Genomic DNA, 24,360 nt, shown 5'->3' on the forward strand with positions numbered 1-24,360 from the left:
CTGCTAAGCAGAGAGCCCAATGTGGGGCTCGATCCCAGGACCTGGGATCATGACCCGAGCCGAAGGCAGAGGCTTAACCCACTGAGCCCACCCAGGCGCCCCCAAGCTTTTCTCTTAGTTGTGTGCCCTGCAGCCTGAGGGCTTCTAATCTGTTGGTACCAAATGGTTGTTTTCTTCATTAGAAAATGGTAGAAGTTGCTTAAAAAAATTATCATTTAAAGAGCACTGATTGATAAAGAGCACTGAATTGACATTAAATGTATGATTTTTTTCCCTTCAATTAAATAAGGCCTGAGGCACAGCAGGCTGGGAATGGTGTCATGGCTTATCCATCAGAGAGCCTGCAGTGATATGTACCCAGCTTCCCTGCTTGTTTGAGATGGGCCACTGAATGGCTAGCCGGCTGATGGCGGGACTGGTGTGTCTCTGTAAGCATCCCCATATACATGCACACACCAGAACCCACACAGCCTGATGCAGAGTGACCAGGGTTTCCTGGGACATTTCCAAATCCGCCATTACTTGGCAGTTAACATGCTGTGAACTGAGGGTACACTTAACGTAAATATTTGCAAAGGCGGATTTTTAGTTTTATTTATCTATTTATTGTTGAAAGATGGACTTTTTAGAAAGGAGATCTTAAGGACCAATGAGCCTATTCCACATAGTCTAAAACAAACAAACAAACAAAAAACACTCTCCGGATGTAGAGAGCCTGTCTCTCCTCAGAATAATGGATTTGCTGCCTGGCCCTTGATTTTCCAACTTAGAATTGAGGCAATTTTAGAACTCTGTGATGAGGCCATACATTTTGACAGCTAGAGAAATCTCCAAGGTTTTCATCAGTCATGGCCCTCATTCCGCATTGTAATACGTAAGGGAGATGAGAAACTCAGAGTTGCATGCTCGAATGGGGGAGTTCAGCAATATGGCAGCAGTGCCTCTCGTATGGCTGTACATTAGTCTCTCGTCTTGCCTCAGGGAAGGCACTTCGTTAGAGATTCACACACACAAAAAAACCTAAAGAAACAGAAGCTCTCATCTGGGAAAGTTCTGTAGTCAAATGATTTATTATTTTCCAGTTTTCCTCAGTTTTTTCCAATTTTCCACAGTTTTCCTCTTCCATGGTCAAAATTTATAGAATGTTGCCTGTATAAGGTTAATTACACATGAATGTGTACATGTACATGTGAATGTGTATATATAAGTACATTTATGTACATATCTTGGTGTGTAAATTTTTTCCCCAAGATTGTGATAACTAAGTTGTTAGAGAATTAGATGCCTTAGGGAAAGTCTGATGTGTCTGTGTAACACACATGGTTGTTCTGAGTTATATGTGTTCTTTGTAGATGACTTTTCTTTCTGATTTCCCCCCCTCTGAATTTTTAAACCGCATGAATGCAGTCAGCAGATCTCTTATGATCTTCTGAGTGCTAGAAAAGTAATGTCAGAATTTCCAAGCTGCTAAACTCAGGAAAGAAATTGGAACATGCCTCTTGTATTGTCTTTTGAGCTCCTGGTTATCAGTTATCTGAGCTACTGATAATCACTAGGTAACAGAGAATTTGTTGAACTGCATTTGGCTACTTACATTTGCTCACGGGTACACTTCTGATATTCTGGAATTGTCCTGCTTTCAAATAAATTCAGGCTACAGACAGGGATTGCCATTATCACCAGTATTGTCTATTATTGTTGTGGACATATTGGCCAAAGGAGTGGGATTTAAAATGAAGTGAGGTAAAATACTGGAAAGAAGATAAACAACCCTCTGTAAAGACAAAAAGGGGCAAAGATATTGAATAGGTCATTCACCAAGGGAGAAATAAAGATCACCAACAAACATATGAAAAAATTTAATCTTATTAGCAATCAAAAAATAACAGGGTAACTTTTTTCATCTGTCAAATTGGAAAGATGCTAAAGGTAATGGTCACCATTGTTGAGAAGTGTCTGTATGGGAAGAGTCTCATACATATCTATTGGGAATAAAAATTGGCAAAATGTTTCTGAAAGGCACTTTTAAAATATACATCAAATTTTAAAAAATGTTCATATTCATCACTGCCATAGTTCTACTTCTAGGAATTTAGTATAGGCAATATGTCTTTTCTTCTTTTGCATTGCTAATCCCTTTACTGATTAATGCAAGGACTCCTTTCTTGGAAAAATGCTAATGTACAATCAAGTTTGCATTTAATTTCTTGGGTCATGTGGTGATTGCCAAACTCCAGCAAAATAACAGTACCCTATACTGCAATATAAATTTTACACAACACCCCAGTTACTGTTACTTAAAAAATTGTGAAGAATTCATATAATAAAATCTGTGAAAGTCCATACTTAATATATTTCATGTATAAAATTCTAAAAATAAAGCATAAAGTACAATCTTTCATTTATAAAAAACATAGCATAGTATGCATTATCATTTTAATGTACACTATTAGCCACTGCTTCTGATTTTCCCTTTGACTTCTACCCCATTATAGCCCCTTCCTGCCCTGGTTAGCACCCCTAAGTGAAGCTTTTAGGACAGGTCTTTCTTTGGACCAACGCTGCTACTCTGGCCAATACCCTGAAGTTGCGAATTTTGCTTTGTTCCTTTTTTCCTATGGAAGAGAAGAAGTATTATTAAAGAATAGACAAAGGTCAGCCCAACTCTCTTGCAACAGAGAAAACCATCCCCTTTAGGGGACCCTCCCACCAGGCAGTGTGCAGGCTTTACTAAAATTTTTTTAGATAGTGAGGATTAGCTAGAGGATGTGGGTAGAACAAACTTGGTAATAAAGAGGGCTGAGTTCTGTTTGGTAGTGCTATTCCAAAAGGGGCTCTTAAGTTATATGAGTCTCCATTAAGTCAGGTCAGTTAGGAAGGTTTTTTGAATGATAAAAAACTGCTAGATACTGTAGCAAGTGGCTTCAACTCATTTGTCCACACTCAGGAAGACATTCTTTGAGTCATAAAATGGTAACTCCTGCTACCACATACAGAATGTATTGAGAAGTAATTTGCCACTTTAGGAATCACCCTAAAAAGCAAAATATTTTTAAGTAACAGTATATATCACAAGAGGATGTTTTGATTTCATTACATCCCCAGTCTTAGTATGAAGGTACTTGGGCAAAGAGGGAGTGTCTGAATACAGATACCATCTTGATTTTAAAAAGTGACATGAGACGCACTTAAGAACTGGGCTCTGAAATCAAACGTCTCGTGTGTCCTCTGCCAAGTGCCTTAACCACTGTGTGCCTCAGTTCTTCCTATATAAATTGAGAATGGTAACAATACTTATCTCCCAAGGCTATGTGAGAAGTAGTGAATTCATATATTGAGTACATAAAACAGTGCCTGAGAGTTATCATTCTGTAATATTAGGTACTCTTATCTTTGTATTTGGGATGAGGCCCATAAATAAAATAAAATAAGATAAAATAATTAGAAATATTAAGTATTTTTTAAAAATTTAATTCCCTGGTGACATAAAACTGAATATTGTCATTTCAAAAAATCTCATTTTGTTTTCATTCCTTTTTTTTCCTCCCCTAAACAGATCATCCCTTAGTGCAGTATTGGCTTTAAATGAAGAGGATTATGCTTTGTTTTGCTTTTATCTTATTTTGGGGTCAATAAGTCATCCATGCCTGGCTCAGAATTGATTAGTACAAAAATCACTTCTCTGCCTGCCCTCCCCTGGTGTCTAAGGACTTCCAGTTTGGGACTGGAGCTCCGTGGAGAAGCTTGCCTTGGGCATGTTGGTCAGGAAGGAAGTGGAAGAGGCTCGTGTGATGTCTACTTGCAGAGCAGATCTTGGGCCTGAATTTCAATTCCTTTTTCTAGAAGAGTGAGGGGTTGACTCAAGAAAAATGGAACCACTCTGAATGCAAAAGGTAGCTGTGTAGCTCCACCTGAGCAAGAGTGGCTCAGAGCTGGGTCGGAAGCCCTTTTCCAGGTTGATTCAAACTCTCATGGTTCTTGAAGCCTATGGTGATTGTAAGCTTTGTGGGGGCACAGGGGAATTTTCCTGCATACCCTAAAATAACTATTCTTTTTTTTTTTTTCAAAGATTTTATTTATTTATTTGACAGACAGAGATCACAGTAGGCAGAGAGGCAGGCAGAGAGAGAGAGGGAGAAGCAGGCTCCCTGCTGAGCAGAGAGCCCAATGCGGGGCTCGATCCCAGGACCCCGAGATCATGACCTGAGCTGAAGGCAGAGGCTTTAACCCACTGAGCCAGCCAGGCGCCCCACTAACTATTCTTTTATTGGGGACTCTTTTGTAGCAATCAAGATAATAGGAGTTCTTGCCACATTAATTTGGGCAATAGAAGCTGAGTTTGTCTTTTTATTGGAAGATTTAAGTCTCATGTAAGGGCAATAGTGAGTAGACATTAAACTGTATATCAGAAGGTTTAAATCAGTGGATTTCCTATACATTTTGAAAGCAAGATGGATTCAACAACTTAAAATTTTTTCGTCCAAACAAAAATCTAACAGGGAATGAAATATTTTGGGGGAATCAAAAAAATACTCTGTTTAGAGTAATTCTTTGAATCTAAGCTTCTAGGTAGAAGAATAAAAATCTCACTTGTCTTCTGCTTTTGGAGCATTATTAGGCCTAGGTGGTGAGTTTAGTTAGGTTGGAGATAATTTTTCATTACTTTGGGCTGAATTATGTTTTATTTTGTATTTTTTCCTGAAAGTTAAGGAGAAAAAATTAGAATTTGTTTTCCATAAGATTTCAGCAGGTATATTAATTTTCCCACTATATACCTCTACAAGAGGAATAGCTGGGGCATGTTTCCTCAGACCACAAAGAACATTTTTCTGTCTCTTTCTCTTTCACTTGCATGTGCACACACTGCACACATGCATGTGTGCACACACACATCACACATTTCCAATTTGGAGATGTTAACTTTTCTCTTAGCATTCATACACAACAAGCTCTGCAAGGAAGGAATTTCAGGAAGTTGGGAGGAGTGTGTATGTCTGTATTAATACTAAGGTTTGGTGTAAAATTATGGCCTCCCTTCTAGCTTGGTTTTTTTTTTTTTTTTTAACTGAATCTATTTGTTCGGTGGAAGGAATATATTGCCCTGCTGCAGCATGGCTCCTGGCAGGATGAGTGGGTTCTTTGATGGAATCAGTAAGAAACTCCAAAGACCATTTTCTCTTTTAACCCCCAGATTGAATTGCCACCAAGGCAGAGCAGAATGACAGTGGACAGAAACGGGCAATGTCAAGTTTAATTTGGGCCATTGGCACTTGAGGCAGGCAATGGAAGCCTTGCTGTCACTGAGAGAGCCTCATCTGCCAATTCTGTGATTGTGCAAGTTCAAGGAACAAGGAACGTCCAGTTGACAGTGCAAAGACAGCCACCCCACAGCACGCTTGACCTGAGATGCAGAGTCTGTGACTGACAGAAGGCTATGAGAGATGGCTGAGAAGAGCCAATCCAAGAGGGAGCGTGAAGGGTAGACAGGGAAGGCATCTTGGCTTGGGCTCAAGACATTTGCTGTTTAATGGACGTGTCCTTCCAGGTTCTGGAAACGTCTCATCATAGTTGGGGCCAGGAAAGGAAGGTTTTCATGTCATCTCACTTCCACCCCAAATTCTGGCCCCTACCTATCTGTTTCTTGCATAGCCTATCTGGAAACACTGGTGCCCACTCGTTACCTTCTGAGCACATTCGTGGTTTTTTGAAAAGTACTGACCCAACAAAATAAGACATCACTGCCACCTGAGGTAGCAGAGGCCTGATGGTAGAGAAAACTTGAGCAAACAAACTGACTCAACAAACTGACGACCACCAGCCTGTTCCTATTCTTTTTACCAACCAGTGAGGAGAATTAATGTTAAAACACCTTTGAATATCAGGTTGGTTATATTTCAGATTTCTTGATATCTTTATTTTCTCAGCATACCAGTCATTTGTTTTATTAATTGAGATGATTATTGTTATTAGCTATCATTATTACCTTGTTATCATTCATTCACCATTACAAATAGACCAACATCCAAAAGGGAATAAACTTCTCGTATCAAACTAGCCTGAATTTTTAAGTTTGAAAATGGTAATGCTGAGTATGTTATCATGTTATCATTAAAAAGTTGAAAGTTAAGGAGAGTTAACTGATTTTTTTTTTCATTCTCTTATTGTGGGGCTCACATGGTGTGTCATATGCTGTTAATATGGTACCTGTACTTGTATTCTGGGAGTCTACACTCTAACATGGGCTGTTACTGTGAAGTCCCAGATATTTTTATAGAAAGCAAAATAGAGTGAACTCACAAGAAGCACAAAGAGATGCCTGGGACTTGGGCAGAGCGAGGCCATCTGTAGAGGGAGGCTACGGAAGAGAGAAGCCACCGGGCCTCTTGAAGGCATGTCCTCTCTGCTCTAAACTCCCAAAGTGCACTTTCTATGTGAGGCCGAGATGGCCTGTCCCCTCTGGAAATGATGAACACAAACACTCATCATTACTGTTTGCCCAAGTATGACTCATTGTTGAAGAAAAATCAAGTCTGACTTTCTTAGTCTACTTCCCTTCAGAGACTTCACAACTTTGATTCGGTATAGAGTCACTATTATAGAATCACAGTTATAGAGGTTGAGAGCTGAGAGTAACTGAGGAACATCTGAGCTATCTCTAACAAAAGGAGCAGGGGTAGTGAGGAAAAAAACTATGGGCTGTGGAGGGGGGCAGGTAGTGGTGAAGTGGTAGATCCTACCTGCGTTAGGGTTCTCCAGAAAAATAGAACCAATAGGGTGTGTGTGTGTGTAAAGAGATTTATTTTTACATATGTACTATATATAGTGCATAATAAAGGATTCTATTAAAGGGAATTGGCTTATGTGATTATGGAGGCTGAAAAGTCCCAAGAATTGCAGTTGGCCGCTGGAGACCCAGGACAGCCACTGATCTGGCTCCAACCTGAGTTCAAGTCCACAGGCAGGAGAAAATCAATGTCCCAGCTTGAAGACAGGGAAAGAGAGCAAATTCTCCCTTATTCCACCTTTTATTCTATTCAGGCTCTCAAGGGATTGCATGGGACCCACCCACACCGGGGAAGGCAATCTAAGGATTCAAATATTTGTCTCCTCCAGAAACATCCTCACAGACACACCCAGGATAATGTTTGATTAAGTATCTGCATGGCCCAGTCAAGATGACACAGAAAATTAACTGTTGCATTCCCCTTCTGGTGAACGAGGAGGGATGAACAGAACCAGCACTGGTGGTGTCTGTGACAGGACTTTGTGCTCCTGTAGATCTGTCTATTACTGTCCCTTAGGTCCTAGTAGATCTTATCACACCAAGCATCTCTGCATCCCAGTGAGGCTGGTGATGGAGAGAGAGTGAGAACATGGAAACACACGGAAACTCATCAGAAGCATGTTGAGAGAGCTCAAAAAAGTCAATACACAAAGACTATGGGAAATCCAGTGCATTTATGGGGAACCTATGAACATTTTATAAAGAGACATTTCCTAAAACAATGAAAATAAAATTCTTCTAAAAAGAGAGATCTGCTTTCCAGGCTTGAATCTAGAAGTCGTGCTATTTGTATCTTTGCTTAATGTGTGTGGAGTTTCTGGAGCCTAGAAAATCAGACCCATTTCAAAGGTAGACTAGATGTTTTCCTTGTTCTTCCCTTGTTGGCCACATAGACTTTTCTTCTGGTGCTGTCCACAGGTCTCCTCCTCCATTTACCTTTGAGTTTTCTGCTTACCTGGGCTGATGATCTCCAAGACTCTTTACCTCTGCTGAGCCAACCAGAGGGAAACAGTTGGGAGTCTGTCTACTGGGCAGTAATCATACACTTTGCACTGCTGGTATTACTCTACTGTGGAAGCAAGTAAGACTTCTGGCTGCTGAGCAGGTGTTTCTTGAAAAATAACAGAAGAGCTTCTTGCTTTTCCTTAATCCATCAGGATTTGAAACCTTTGCTCCAGTGCAAGTGCACTCTTACTAAAAATAATTGTATTTGTTGAAGTGGTCATTCATCTTGAAAGATTCCTGTGAGTTGGCTTCATTCCTTAATCTTATTTTCCCAATGCTGAAAGAGAAACTTCTTTCTTTTTTCTTCTCTTAAGAATACACTCATTAACAATGACTTTAACCAGACACTCTTCAAAGCTACAACTTAAGCCTCTGTAAGTCCTTGCTCCCGGATTTCTAAATATTTGATATCACTCTCTTTTCCTACAAAGAAATCTACTCGAGGAATTCTTTAGGGCTGTTTTCAATGTGATAACTCTGTTATGGAGGTGAATAGTAACAGTATTATTAGTCACTATATTTCCTTGAGCAGAGCTGAATAGTTAAATAGCAAGAAAGTTATGATTCCGAGGTGACTTTTCACTAACAATATAAAAACACGATGGGGCTAGTCATTAAAAATTATGTTCACATCATGCATTGGGTTCTATTTGGAAACAGAAGGGAAATACAGGAAAGCTATTGAGTGATTACAGATTCTCTTTCAAAGGTGTAATTTCATACACACACATACACACACACACGCATGCACTGGGACAATTAGAATAGGATTTGTCACCTATCACCAAAATAGGTTGATCCTATCAGCATGATGGAGTGATTTTGATCAAAAACAGATCCTTGGCTGCATGTATCTAAAATTAAATTAAATTTAAACCTTCAAGATTGTTTCTTCAACTATATATGCTTATAAAAATATTTTTATTTTCCATTTAAATTAGCACTCAGCCAGATATTCATTGATCCTTGTGTAGTTTTGTTCTATATTACCAATTTCCTTCCAAAAAGGTGATGTCACTTTGTACCCCAATCTACATGGCAGTGTCTGTTTCTCCATAGCCTTGTGCCATACCTTTTATTTTTACCAGTCTGGTAAGTGAGAAAGGCATCTTGGTGTAGTTTTAGTTAGCATTTCTCTAATTATGAGTAGATCTTTTAAGTCATAATCAGTCAGGTAAGACATATTATGGGGGTTTCATTCAGTTTTCTACAGAATATGTCAGTATTCTAGTTGATTATACCTTTTTAAGTTACACAATGAATATTTCCATTGTACATTTAAACATTTTCAAAGGATATAATTTTTATCATATTTAGAATACTGTAATTTTATTTATTTTTATTTTTTAAAGATTTTATTTATTTATTTGAGAGAGGGAGAGAGTGAGAGCCAGCAAGAAAGAGAGATAGAGAGAGCATGAATGGGGGGGAGGGGTAGAGGGAGAGGGATGCTGAGCAGGGAGCCCAACGGGACCCTGGGATCATAACCTGAGCCAAAGGCAGATGCTTCACAGACTGAGCCACGCAGGTGCCCCTAAAATAGTGTAATTTTAAGTAAAAATGCTATATAGCTCTTTAAATGTAGTCAATATAACCTACGTACCAAACTAGCATCTCTTTTTTTTTCTTTCAACTTGTGCTAGTACACTTGTATGCCAGGCACTATTTTTTTCCAGTTTTATTGAGAAATCATTGATATACATCATCATATAAGTTTAAGGCATATGGCCTGATGGTTTGATTACCATATATCATGAAATGAGTATCATAACAGGTATAGCGGCACTCATTTCCTCACAAAGATACAATAAAAAGAAAAAAAAAAGGAATTTTATCCTTGTGATGAGAACGTAGAGGATTTACTCTCTTAACAACCCTCCTGTATATCACACAGCAATGTTAACTATAGTCATCATGTTGTACATTACATGCCTAGCACTTACTTATCTTATATCTAGAAGTTAGTGCTTTCTGACCACAATCCTTCAAATTACCCTCCCTCACACCCCTGCTTCTGGTAACCACAAGTGTGATTTTTCTGTCTGTGAGTTGTTTATTTTTGTTGTTGTTGTTATTTGGGGGGGGTGTTCGTTTGCTTTTAGATTCCACATATAAGTAAGTATTCGTCCTTCTCTGACTGACTTATTTCACTTAGCATAATGCCTTCAAGCCCCATCCATGTTGTTGTAAATGGTAAGACTTCCTCAATTTTTTTTATAGCGGAATAATATATATGTATATATCACAACTTATTTATCCATTCATCAATCAGTAGGCACTTAGGTTGTTTCCATGTCTTGGCTACTGGGTCTTGGTAATGATGTTTTGGATGTGACACCTAAAAGACAAGCAACAAAATAAAAAATAAGCAAGTGGGACTTCATCACACTAAAAAGCTTCTGCTCAGCAAAAGAAACCATCAAAAGGCAATTGATGAAATGGGGAAAAAAATGTCAAACCATTATCATTTGCATAACCATATAAAGGGTTTATACCCCAAGTATATAAGAACTCATATAACTCAATAGCAAAAACAAACAAACAACAACAACAACAAATACCCAATTAAAAAATGGACAAAGGTCTTGAATAGACATTTTCCCAAAAGAGATCTAAAAAGGCTAACAGGTATATGAAAAGATGCCCAACATCACTAGTCTTTAGGGAAATGTAAATTAAAACCACAGTGATATATCACACCATGCCTATTAAAATGTCCACAATCGGGGCGCCTGGGTAGCTCAGGGGGGTTAAGCCTCTGCCTTTGGGCAGGTCGTGGTCTCAGGGTCCTAGGATCGAGCCCCGCATCGGGCTCTCTGCTTGGCGGGGAGCCTGCTTCCTCCTCTCTCTCTCTGCCTGCCTCTCTGCCTACTTGTGATCTCTGTCTGTCAAATAAATAATAAAAAGAAAAAAATGTCCACAATCAAGAAGATAAGAGAGAACAAGTGCCATGGATGCGAATAAAAGAAAACCCTTATGCACTGTTGGTGGGATTGTAAGATGGTACAGACACAGTATGGAAAACAGAATGGGGGAATCCCAAAAAATTAAAAATAGAGCTACCACGGGGTGCCTGAGTGGCTCAGTCGGTTAAGTGTCCGACTCTTGAACTCAGGTCAGGTCTTGATCTCAGGGTCATGAGTTCAAGTCGGACATTGGGCTCCATGCTGGGCATGAAGCCTACTGAAAAAGAAAAAAAAAAAAAAAAAAAAAAAAAGAACTACCATGTAATCCAGCAATTCCACCCCTGGGAATGAATATATATATATATATATATATATATATATATATATATATATATATATAAAATGAAAACACTAACTGGAAAAGATATCCATACCCCATGTCTACAGGCATTACTTATAATAGCTCTTCTTTAACCATCATAAATTCTGCAGCATTTTCTTTCCTTCCTGGTCTCTTATAGTCCTTCTGTCCCCTCCAGCAGCATTTGCAACCGCACTGAATGTCATCCTAAAATAATATTATGGTCTGCTTGAAAGGCTATTGATCACCCTATGAGATTACACAGAGAATTGGACATTCAGATCAGAAATTTCATCCAGTACCAAACTTTACTAATAATTTCAAGGAAACAATCAGCACAAGCGAAGCAAATTGAGATCTGGAACCATCAGTGAGTCTCTCTCAGTCCCTTCTTGCTGGAACATAGATGGTCTAGTACAGATAACACAGAAAATACCTAATACTGTATGTAGTTACAGGATTTATATGGAGAAGAGCCCTTTATTATTTTTTCTTAAAGATTTCACTTATATATTTGTCAGAGAGAGAGCACAAGCAGGGGGAGCAGCAGGCAGAGGCAGAGGGAGAAGCAGGCTCCCCACCGAGCAGGGAGCCCGATGTGGGACTTGATCCAAAGACCCTGGGATCATGACCTGAGCTGAAGGCAGAGGCTTAACCGACTGAGCCACCCAGGCATCCCTGGAGGAGAGTGCTTTAAACCTTGAGACATTTCCACTTTATACTTAGTTACAGTAGCTTAAGAGACGTTTTCCTGGAAGCCATGTGCTGTAACTCCACAGATTTCGGGTTGGTTTGCCACAAACAATTCTAGGCAAACAGGTACACCCTGCAAAAAGCATTCCATAGATAAGGACTCGCCTGAATGGCACAAGGTCTGTCATTAACGAGCTGACAAGGAGATTAAACCAGACCATTTCTTTCTCTTCTCAGGTCACTCTCCCTTTCCCCCATAAAGGGAGAGAGTGGATTGCAGAATGTTGTTTAATCATTTATTTCCCACCCTGTCATATTTCTTCTGGAAGGAAAATACGTAAATATCAGAAATTTTTTAAAAAACTATTTTTTGACCATACGTCTTTAAATTTAAATATCTTCCGTTTTGAGTTAGCCATACAATTAATATGCATATGCATTGATCAGAACAGCATAAATGTATTACAAATGTTGATAAGTCCTTATGAATAAAAGATAGCTTTATTAGAAAAACAACTCTTGAGAAGATGGATGAGATGACTTTTTTAATTGATATTTTCATTGGGATAATTGATTCACATGCAGTTGTTAAGAAATAATCCAGAGAGTTCCCCAACACTCATTACCCACTTTTCTCCAAGGGAAACACTTTGCAAAACTGTCATGTAATACCGCAGTCACCCTCCACCCATCTCATTCAGCTTTTCCAAATTTTTCTCATGATGCGTGTATGTATTTAGTTCTTTGCACGAGTGTAGGCACATTTCCAGTCCCACAGTGAAGATTCTAAACATGTTGCTTATAATAGTGCGTCCTCCTGCTGGTCTTCTTTAACCACACCCTTACCGCACTCCTGGCCCAGGCAACCACCAATCTGTTCCCCATCTCTAAAGTGATACACGGAGGGAATCCTACAGTATGTCACTTTTCGGGATTGTTTATTTTCACCTAGCAGAATTCCTTGGAGATTCATCTGGGTCATTGCAGGTGTCAAATGTTCACTCTATGGTAGAGTTGTGCTGCCGTTTACTTAAGCACTTTCCTGTTGGAAGACATCTGGACTGATTCCATTTTTTGGCTCTTGCCAGTAAAACTGGGAACATTCATGTAGAGGTTTTTGTCTGAACGTAAGTGTTCATTTTTCTGGAACACATAGTAATTCCATGTTTCATTCACCTCAGTGTACCTCTCATTGCAAACCTTCACTGGCCTTTGATTCAGAGCTCTAGACCCGCAACCCAGAGACTGGTGTGTTTATTTTATTACCTCCAACCAAATGTTGACTCGATATGATTCTTTCTACTGTCTATTTCTAATGAATTGTGCACTAAGCAAAATGAATTGATAAAGTGCTTCAAGGACTAAAATTGGTGACATTTTTCACCTGCCGCTGTGCTTGTCCCTCGAATCCATTCGTCAGGATAATTCTCAAGCTGTGTGCTTCATATTGATTTATCGTTTAGAGAATCTTCTCATTGTGAACATTTTGGGGCCTGCAGAGCTCTGCCGAATGTCTGTCCCTTTCCAGGATCCTCCCCTGAATAGAAAGCAGAAGGGGAGATGGCAGACTTGTCATGAAATAAATTGCTCTCGTCCCGCTGAGTGGAACAGTGGCAGGTTTGACCATCCTTGAGCTGGCTCACCAGAAGGGGCCCGATGAGGGGATGTATGTTTCAATGTGGTGTCACTTTTATTAAGTGACTTTGTCTTCAGGGGCACACTTCAGTGCCTCCCAGATAAATCGCTTCTGTCTTTGACAGTGACAATGGCAATATTTCCAACTTCACACATCTAAGAGACAATTGACAGGACAAATTGCGCATTGGAAATGCTTGATAAGCACAAGATGGGGCAGAGCATCTCAAATCACTCTACATCTTTGGAACGAAGTTATAATAATATGAATCATTGAAACCAGTCTATCACTTAAACTCCTAATTGTGAGTCAGAAGCTGTATTTAACAGCTGAAGAAATGTTCGTCTCTTTATTAGAGTGCAAAAATAGGACTTAATTATTTTTTGATATTGGATCTTAGTAAATTTGCTTTTTCCCCCTGTGATGTACATTTACATAATAAAAGGAAAACATATCTCCCAGGAAAATTTCTATTAATATTTTTACAGATTCTGTCAACATAACATATGCAAGTATTTGGAAAGGCTTGTTAAACAGTAAGAAAAGTATTCTTAATATATATGACCTTAGAAAAGTTACCGAAATAAATAAATATCACTAAACAAAGGAATATGCATAAATGTGCACCAGAGGATATGCACTTTGGAAAACCTAATTTGTACTGCCAGCATTGTTGCTAAGAAGAAAATTAAGTCTGGGAGCCTTTCCGGGTCATTACCATCCCCTTTGGGGGTAACAAAAATGTGCCGTTTGAGACAGGCTTACCTTAGGCCACCAGGCTCATCCTCTGCCTCTGGGTCAGCCCACTTAGCCTGGCCAAACAGATATAAGGCAAAGACTTAAAAGCATAGCCTTAAGGGAAATGGCTACAATTCTTCCTCATCCCTGTCTAGCCACATGACAGCTGGGTCTACTCCTGAAGAGGTCTGCCAAAAAACAGGCCCCAGAGTGGTACCCAATATTCACTTCAGAGAAGAAAACCCACGTTTTGATCCAGAATTGTCTGGGCTTCTTAGGGATGACCCACAGGAGTCTGAAGGGCCGAGGAGTAGGACTCTGGAGGGTAACCAGAAGGGATTCCCAGGTCTGTGGAGAGCTGAGCCCTGGCCTCTCAGGTCGGTCTTTTGAGGCTCTCCTGCCTTTGCTGAGGGCTCTGTAAAGCCCTGCTCACCATGAGTGTGGCTCCTAGAGCAATTTCCGCATCCCATGCTGTCTGGCTTCTTGGTACACCACCCACAAGGGCAGGGTTGGAGCCAACACAGCACATGCTTAGTATTTGCTCTTTGAAATTGTTCTTTGAAATAGGGATTGTTTGTTTTGTTAAACACCATTTCAAAATTCTTTAGGAATAGGATATCTGAATATTAAGTATGCGTTCTTGTCTCCTTCCTTCAATTATTGATGCTAGCTAGCATCATCATTTAAATCCCTGAGTTATGCAAACACATCTCAGGTTAAGGACAGTTTAACTGATTACAAGTTCCTTTTTGAATGTTAAACAAAGCCTGGCAGAGTGTCTGTCACCCTTCCACGTTCCTGACCGGGTCTTAGTGGTCTTAGTGTGGACACTTGAAGAAGTGGCCAGAGAGAAGATGGATGACATAAGAATGAAAAGAAAAAAAATTTGAAAAGGATCCAGATCCTATTCAGGAAGATTGGGGTAGAGGGAAAAACCTGGTCCTTGGGGTAGAAGCACTGTGTCCCACATCTTGTTTTTTTTTTTTTCAGGGACCAGCTGGGTGATGTAAGACAGGTTATCAGAATCACCATCTCTGCAACAAAGGGGTGGTGTTAGGCAGGTATGAACAGCCCCATTTAGCACTGAAGACAGAGAATGTGGATGATATACCTTTGAATCATCAGGAATTTATTGCAATATAATTATCAGTACTTTGGGCTTAAACACTGGGAACACTTATTTGGATCTCCAAAATGAAGAAAGGAGAAATCTAAGAAAAGTAGAAGAGATGCTGAGTAGCCTAAAACAATGCATCATTTTACTCTAATAATTCAATAAAGGCAAGTCGGTTTGATGAACATCCTGAGAGTGAAGACACAGATGTCAAGGGAGGCCAGGAACCCCTTCTGTCTAGGGCAAGTGTCAAGTCACCAATGGCGATCTAATTGCTAGGTCATTTTGTTTGGGAGACAAAGTCTGCATTGGTCTTCTACCTTTATATCTTCCTAGCTCCTACTCACCTTCCCTTCTCCCTGATGCTTCTCTCCTGCCTGACCTTCTACTACAGCCACGTTTCAGGAACCCAAACCATGGTGAATGTAAAAATAATGAGCTTTCCTGGGGCACAGCTTGATCCAAGGAACGGACTCTAAATGGGGATTTTTTTTGGTCCCCATTGTGCTATATGAAAGACCTTTTTGAACCTAAGAGAAGTTTTCCAGATTTGTTTAAATTGCTCACAGAGGCATGTGTGTATTCTTCTCACTAAGGCCAGCCTTGCCTGTGTCATGCTGAGTCCGGCAACCTGTGCTGTGTACTGGGAACGTAAGACCCAAGAGGGCAGAGTGTATTGATTCTGTTCGCTAATATACCTCCTCCATGTAGGTGCTCAATACATGCTTATCAAATGAGTGTGCCATTAAGAAAATTCATTTTAAAAGAAAAATTTAATTTTTAAGCCCAAATCTCAATACTTTTTTTTTTTCTCAATGACTTCAGAGGTTTCCTGTGAACAACATTTATTCTTTAATACCTCCTTCATGGTTTACAACATGTAATACAGATTCAAGGTCATAATTAGCATTATGTCTGTCTTTGCATTGGGGATTGTTAGGTACTTGGTATGTGGGTCCATCCCTGCTCTTCAGAATGTCTAGTGGTTGCTTGCTTCTCTGTGGCCAGCAAGGAAGGAGACAATTCAAGCTGAGATTATGAATCTCAATGTTCTCCACAAAGTGCAGTAGGAATTAATGTCAGAAGAGAAGAGGCTGACTCTGCTTTTGGCTCAGGGTTGGCTCTTCTTTTTCTTATCTTCTGCCTTGTAACCCAAAGGCTATTAGGATTCCCAGTCAAGTATTCTCCTTCTTGAATTCATATCGTGTTATTTTATGTCAGCTGAGGACAGGAAGTCTCCTACAGACAATGAAAGAACACCAAGGATTTTTATATCCCAAGAAAGGCCTCTTGGAGAAACTTTGATCTGGATGTGCCATCCTGTAGAAGCCTCACAGTAAATGAACCAAAGCTGGGCTCATGTGGTTGTGTAGTTGGGTTTGTCCAGCTTGGAAGGTCCAAGATCTCTGGGAAGCCAGGTGCTTGGATTCTTATGTGATCATCCATTCTGTCCCACCTCTTTATTTGGGGGCCCCTGTCATTAGCCTCTCCATCTCACTGTCTGGTCTAGGATGAGACAGGTCAGGGTCCTAAACAAGGGGTTTTCAGGCCAGAATGAAATATTGACTGGCCATCAAAAGGAAGGGACAGTGATGGCTCAGTTGTCCAGAAGGCTCCATGTCAGGCAAGCGAGTTTGTTTTGCCACAGATGAAGAAAGAATGGTGATTCATGAATGGAGAGCTGGATGAGCTGTTGGAAAAGTCCTGGGTGGGAAGGAGAGCTTCTGAGGACACCAGTCTCTCCTGACTGGCACTGGCATGCGGCAGACGCTCTGGCAGGCTCCTCGGCTTCATGGCCTCTATGGATTTTCACACGCTGTGAATATTCTCCAATAATTTTTTCAGTCAGAATTGGGCAGAGCCCATTCACACATATTGCAACCGTCTGTGTCTGAGGCATCAGCGTATGCCATTGAATGACACATGGGGAAAAACTTTCATTTTTTTGCTCGGCTTGTTTATTTCTCTCTCAATGATTCATTCTTAATAAGTTTCTTGCCCAATGCCCGTTCCTGCAACCATAGAAAAGATGTTAGTGTTTACTGCTTATTTCCAACTGGTTGTTACTCCCCCGGAAGACTCTTCCTATCCTCTTCTGAGTCCCTTTGTTCCTACACCCTGGGAGGAGACAACTTAAAAAAAAAAAAAGAAAAAGAAAAAGAAAGAAATCTGTCTACCATTTTGGGCATTTAGTGACCTGTTTAGTGACTCAAGGTTTCTCATCAATTCTGGAGCTCTGGAAGATAGCAGCCCGTAAGGATGAGGCTCAGAAGGGACTTAGTCATCTAGAAAACATTCACCTCTTTCACAGATGGGCAGGAATAACAAGATTCTCCTTCACAGGACCTATGTTGGCAGCAGAACTTCCTGAAGCCTCCTTGCACATTGAGTCCTGTGTTTTTACTCCTAGGGAGGAGGTGCCCACAGAGGGGTGTGAAAGAAAGTCCCCCCGCCCCCAGGAAGATTGTGGCAAGAAGCAATCTCTCCATGGAGAGAGTAAGTCCCCGCCACAGTGTTGACGTGGAAGGCTACAGAGATAAGACACTGTATTGGGAGGGTTTCTGTTTATTGACACACGTGGGTCCTGTGGCTTCATGTTGGTAGAGGAAATGGCTGAATGCACAGCATAATGAAACTTTGGAATTTTGAGACAGTTGATTTTTTTTTTTTAAGTTTTTACTCTAAGTTTTCCCTTGAGAAACAGAGCCATAGGTATATTTTTATTACATTCTATATCAAAAATTAAAGAGAGAAATTAATATTTTTTTTTAAATTAAAGCCTGAAGAATTGTTGCTGTTGTTGTTTCCAGTGACTTAGAGTCATGGGTTAATGGCAGACTTTGGAGAACTTACAGGAGGGTTAGCAAATGCGTAGGCAGGTAGTAGATAGTTGACTTATGAGGGGAAAGTGCACCAAGTGAGGATTCCAGAACACAGGCCATTATGGATGATAACAGGGCTGATTTAAAGGGGTTTTGTGGAGGGGAAACTGCTTGGAACATCATATCATCATTTTACATTCCATTTTTAAGGAAACTCCATTCAGATAATTCTTTTTCCATGTCTCTGTAAGGAATGCCAACCTAGCATTGTTTCTTTGTATTTATGTTATCTCTTGGGATTTCTGACATCATCACCTCCACAAAGGCAACAAAACAGAGGTTCCATTGACTTCCTGAGGTTCACCCAGTGACATCAGATTGGACCCTTTGGCTCATGTTTTATGTTGACTAGATCCTGTAGGAACCAGAGAGTCCCAATACTGGGACTGCCTAGAAGGGCTCAGACAGGGTTAGCTCATTTAATTACAGAGGAGACTCAGCTGAGAGTCTTACCAAGGCCCGAGGGAAGCAGATCCTGGTCCTATCAAGCAGCAGGACTTAGACAATCAGCCATTTTCTGGCATGTCAGGGGCGTATTTGCTAATTCTGTGCTTATACTAACGGCTTGTCTGTCCAGTCTGTCCACTGCAGCCTCTGTAGTCTCCATGGAAAATCCCAATCGAGAGCAGACATAAATTGTGGGAGCCCCAGTGAACATTTGGTGTGCTTGGAGGCCCCTGTCAGTATCACAATGGAGAGGAGTCCTCCCCTTAACCACTTTTAGCTCTTCACCCTCTGCAGGCTGAGTAGTACTCTGCAAGATGAAACTAATGGAATATTTAGAATTAGTATTGGTAGAACATGTTTATGCTCCTCTTTTCACAGAATACTCTTGGGAAGATGCCAAAAGTCTTCAGTTCTTGAGATGAAACAGTTTGTTTTCTTTGATTTTGTTTTAAGTAGACTATATTTTCTTGAGTTTTAGAAAACCTATACTTTATATGGATATTAAATATATTAATATTTATATTGTATTTATATATATACATATATATGTATATATGTACTGTATTTATATATATATACATATGTGTATATATATATAAAATTTTGTTATTTGTGCTCCATTTTACCTGGGAATTTTAAAAGGTTTCTGAGTCTTACTTTCTGCAATTATACAATAAGGAATAAAGTTGTAAATCAAGGCTTAGGCCCCTAATGGCATGGCATACGAAAGCACCCCATGCAAGAATGCTGTCCACTCTTTGGGAGGACCTGCTGTATCTAGGGTGCTCACAGAAGTCCAAAATCTCTCTTATAGTCAAAAGATGGGGAAAATGATTAAGTGTCTAGTAAGTGGACTCCAATGGAAACAGCTCTCCTCTAATAGCAAAGTGGCTCAAGAATTCAACAGATATGTTTTGGGGGTGACTTTTCCATGCCGTTTTCCTCACAAATCATCAGAATGTTCCAGAAAGCCCAGCACCTTGCAGAACAGAGTGCGTGTCCCCGTGCCAGCCCCTGACCTAGGGTTCTTATCTCTGAAAATGGGCTAATGGGAATCATTTTCCATCCTGATCCATGAATCCAAAGCTCTGTCAATGAAGCTGGTAGACACAAAGAGCCTTTTGCCCAAAGTGTGGTGCAAATATTAGGTACTACTTATTCAGCGCCCTCGTGGCTTGATTTGGTGGTGATAAATATAAATGACGATTTAGAACCTCATGCTCGATGTGCAGTGTGCCATCTAGGTAACCTTGGTGAAACTGGGCCACTGAATGAAGATTACTTTCATAAGTTTAATACCCAGAGGTTACATCTGTATCCTCTGTTCTATCTCAGAGCTTTAAAATTGTTTTTATATATGTCTACATAGTAAAAGTAGCTTTGTTATTATTTTAGTAAGCTCTTTGGGCTACTCAACTCTGCCCCATCCTTCTCTCAAGCACACTTCCAAAATAAAACTTCATTTCCTTAAAATCTTCAGTTTTCAAGTCATAAATATTTATGAGAGGAATACATTTTTCTGAGTTACACATATTTACTTCTATGAAATTGCTTTTGATTGGAGTGAATTTTTTACAACTTCTAATAAAGTTTTAAAGCTCATCCCTTAATTATATCATGTTAGAAGGCATTGGCTGGATAACTTTTTAATTTTAAAAAGTGTGTGTGTGTGTGTGTGTGTGTGTGAGAGAGAGAGAGAGAGAGAGAGAGAGCTTAGAGCAAATTGAAGGACATTTCCTCCCTCTGAAGGCTGTTTCTATCAAATATAAACATGGTTATTTCTAGTTTCAGTGGATAGTAAGAAAGAATGCACTTTTACTTCAAGCACTGAAGTTAGTTTCCCCATTTTCTTTTGAATTTCTTGAAGTAAAGATGTCCTAGAAAAGAATGAGCTATTGCTACATGGTACCTCTTGCATGAACCTTGAAAACATTATGCTCAGTGAAAGAAGCCAGACACAAAGGGTTGCATATTATACAAAAATCCAGAATAGTAAATCCATACAGACAGAAAGCAGATTGGAGGTTGACAGGGGCTGGTGGGAGGGGACGATAGAGAGTGACAGCTTCATGGGGATGACATCACCCTTGGGGGCAGTGAAAACATTTTGGGACTGGACAGAGCTGATAGTTGTACAACATTTTGACTACTAAATGCCACTGAATCGCACACTTTAAGATGGTTAATTTTATGGGATGTGAATTTCACCTCAATAAAAATGTAATAAAGCTGTTAAAAAAGAGTAAAAGGTATCATGAAGTACCATACACAGAAAGCACATTTGCAGCCAGTATATAAGTCAAGACCTCTTTATTGCACATTTACTCCAACGCGGAGTGAACAGGAGCCATTCAGCCTATGGCTCTCCTTGTGGAGGTGAGGCACTTGCTTGTCTGTCTGTGTCATTCTCCCCTTCTGTCTCCCGCCACGTGTTGCCAGTCCCACTTCTGTAACGTCGTCCCATCAGGCTCCATCTGTCTTTTCCCGTCACCTCCATGAACTCCACTCCCAGTCTGGGTCCTCTTGCCTCCTGGCTGTGCTGTCTGAGCATTCTGCTGCTGCCCAGCCTTTCCCATCTAGTGTTCCTGGCATCGGGCAAGTCTTCCAAGTTCACGACCTTGCTCAGATCCGGGCACTTCTGGGACCGTAGACCTTCTATGGCATTCCCTCCAGAGCAGGGATGTCCTTACTCCCCAGGCTGCGTGCAGGGCCTTCTGCCTGCTTTGATCCAGTGGCAGCTTACGTCCTGTCCTGTCTCTTCTCCAGGGCTGCCCTCTGTCCCCACCTCCTATCTGGTCAGGCCTACGTGGCCTGTTTGCCCAAGTTGTGTGGAAGAGAGCTTTCCCCACTGCAAGCCCTTTCTCTCCTGTTCCCTCCTCTCGCTACCCTCACGGGCTACTCCTACCTGGCTTTTGAGACCCCATATCTTGAAATCTAGTGACTCTCTACCCTGAGGCCTTCCATCAGCAGGATGCCATTTCTCCCTCCTCTGAATCCTTAGGGTCCTTTGCCTGTATCCTTTTCACGGTCTGCCTTATATTATGGTAGAGAGTTAGCGCATGGCCCAGGACCACCCACCTTGTGAACTGTGGAAACAGGATGTAAATCTCGACTTCGCTTGCTTCAAAGACTGTGCTGTGAGCAAATACCAATGACCTCCTTCCTATTGATTTTGGACCTCTCCATCTTCCCCCTCCCCCTTCTCCATCTCCCCTGGCTCTTTGCCGTTGTGTATAATAGGTTCCCGGTAAGTATTCCTAGAATATGCAGCACTGTGCCTCTTTACAAATAAGTTATTTTTTAAAAGGGAATGTCTAATTAACTCTTGTTTAAGAGGTAAACAAACCATGAAAAAAATGCAATAGTACTTCTGTGTTCTGCATCTTGGTGTGTGTGACCTTTATAGCCCCATGACACACAGACATTGATTGCGATCATTGTTCCCAAATCTCCTTTCTCATCATTTCCATGGACTTTTTTCTGATCTCATCTTCTGCTAATTGACAGTATTTACATCTGTGTCACTGATTTTGAACCTAATTATATACTATCTTATGTTATTTCTTAAATGATTTCTTCAGTTGTACACATTTCCATAATGCCGGTTTTCCAATGGTGGCAGTTCCATGAATTTTGATGAATGAAAAAAAAAAGAGAAAGAATGAAAATCCCTTCTTAGTATGATAATAAACAAGTGTTTTAAAAGACACTATCCGAGGGATGTCTGGGTGGCTCAGTGGGTTAGTGCCTTCTGCTTAGATCATGATGGGGAAAGGGTGCTGGGATTGAACCCTGCCCAGGGCTCGCTCTCAGCAGAAAGTCTGCTTCCCCGTGTCTTTCTACCCCTCCCCCTTGCTCATGCACATATGCCTGTACTCTGTCTCTCAAATAAACAAATAAAATCTTAAAAAAAAAAAGATACTATTTGAGTCACTTGGAATTCTTTGCCTTTGTTTTCATACTGCCCATCTAGCGATCTGATAAGCCAGAATTCCAGTGTTGACCCATCTGTGGATCTTTCTTTTATTATCACGATAACCAGATGCTCATCAGTTTAAAACTCATTTGGGCTGAAAAACAACTGAGTATTGCTATATTTAAAAAATTATCTTGCTAGTAGTGGGGGGTGGGGTAGGGATAACAATCATGTTTTAAGCCATAATGTTTTTGTGTCCTTGGCATTTGGTAGAAGCAAAAGCTTAGGTGAAATCAAACACTGTGAGAGAATTGTAAAGCGATAAGGAGACAAGTTTAATAAAGATTTTTTTTTTTCAGATGCGGCATCCTTTTGACTTCCTCCTGTCATTAAATTCTGCATGTGTTTGGTTGAAAGGAAACTTCAAATGGCTTTATGATTTTAAAGAAATGCCAAATTATGTAAAAAGATCATATTGTTACTCTAATTTGAATTTTAAAAGGGGGTATGGAGATGAGAGGGAGAATGGGTCTCTAGAAATTAGGTTTTTAAAAAATCCAACACTACTTAAGGCATTTCAATACCACTTGTGAGGGAGAAAAGGTAGAAACTCTAATGACAACTTTGTTTGTTTGTTAGGAGCTGGAACGATGTCTCTCTACCTGCGCAGAATGACAGTGTGACTGAGAACATCTAAGTGAACAACTAGAATGAAGAGCCTAATATTCACCTTTCCCTATTTCTTCCTCTCGTCTCTCTGCAGGTTACCTATCTGGGTAAAGTCCCCACCACAGGCATGCAGTTTCTGTCAGGCTGCACAGAGAAGCCCGTCATCGAGCTCTGGAAGAAGCACACGCTAGCCCGAGAAGATGTCTTTCCAGCCAATGCCCTTCTGGAAATCCGACCATTCCAAGTGTGGCTTCATCACCTCGACCACAAAGGTGAAGCCACAGTCCACATGGATACCTTCCAGGTGGCACGCATTGCCTACTGCACCGCCGACCACAACGTGAGCCCCAACATCTTTGCCTGGGTTTATAGGGAGATCAACGACGACCTGTCCTACCAGATGGACTGCCACGCTGTAGAGTGTGAGAGCAAGCTTGAGGCCAAGAAGCTGGCCCACGCCATGATGGAGGCCTTCAAGAAGACTTTCCACAGTATGAAGAGCGACGGTCGGATCCATAGGAACAGCTCATCGGAAGAAGTTTCCCAGGAATTGGAATCCGATGATGGCTGAATGGACTTAGGATGCTTCAGCAAGGCAGCATTGGTCAAGGAATTCAAGATGATAGATGAATAAGCAATGATTCAAATTTGGGAAGAAAAGACTGCCAAACTATTGGCCGACCAAGCTTTTTAAATTCAGAAGAGCAAATCTAAATCTAAAGAAATGTATTATTAAAGTAATTACGTTACATTGAAATCTGCTGCTGCTGTGACTGTGAGGAGGGTGGGCGTGCGGACGGGGAGGAAAGTTCTAGACTCTCTTCTTTCCCCACCCCCCTCATTTCCCCATGCCTCCCTGTAGGAGACCCCATGCCAGTTATCATCACTCTCAGGCAAATACACTGCGGCTGTTATTTGATAGACCATTCCAATCTGCCTTATGAAATCCAACAAGAAGGTTAGATGCTCCTGTAGGATCCCTAGTCATGGGGAGAGGGTGTGCGTGTGGGTGGGGGGTGCAGGTGCAGGTGGGAGGCCGCAGAGCTAAAGGAACACCTCAGGCATATCCTGAGAGCCCCTCTCCCTGGCATGTTTCAGATTCTCTCCTCAGTAAGCAAATCAGCACAGCCTTTATTGAGCTTTACAACTAACAAGCTGATAGTTGGCAGTTAATTCACAGTTAAAGATAATGCTTTTATTTACATAAAT

The 24,360-nt window shown here is 40.7% G+C and overlaps 1 protein-coding gene across 2 annotated transcripts in view; it reads left to right on the top strand.

Annotated features, from left to right (window-relative positions):
• Window positions 1-23,908, top strand: part of PID1 (phosphotyrosine interaction domain containing 1) — a 223,359-nt gene extending 199,451 nt beyond the window's left edge. For both annotated transcript variants that reach the window (XM_080799175.1, XM_080799176.1), the window contains exon 3: window positions 23,246-23,908. In XM_080799175.1, coding sequence (XP_080655301.1) covers window positions 23,246-23,722 — 477 coding nt within the window. In that variant the 3' untranslated portion in view covers window positions 23,723-23,908. The remainder of the gene's footprint in view (window positions 1-23,245) is intronic.
• Window positions 23,909-24,360: the final 452 nt, after the last annotated feature.

This window comes from Martes martes, assembly GCF_963455335.1.
Source record: "Martes martes genome assembly, chromosome: 3".
Lineage (NCBI taxonomy): Eukaryota > Metazoa > Chordata > Mammalia > Carnivora > Mustelidae > Martes > Martes martes.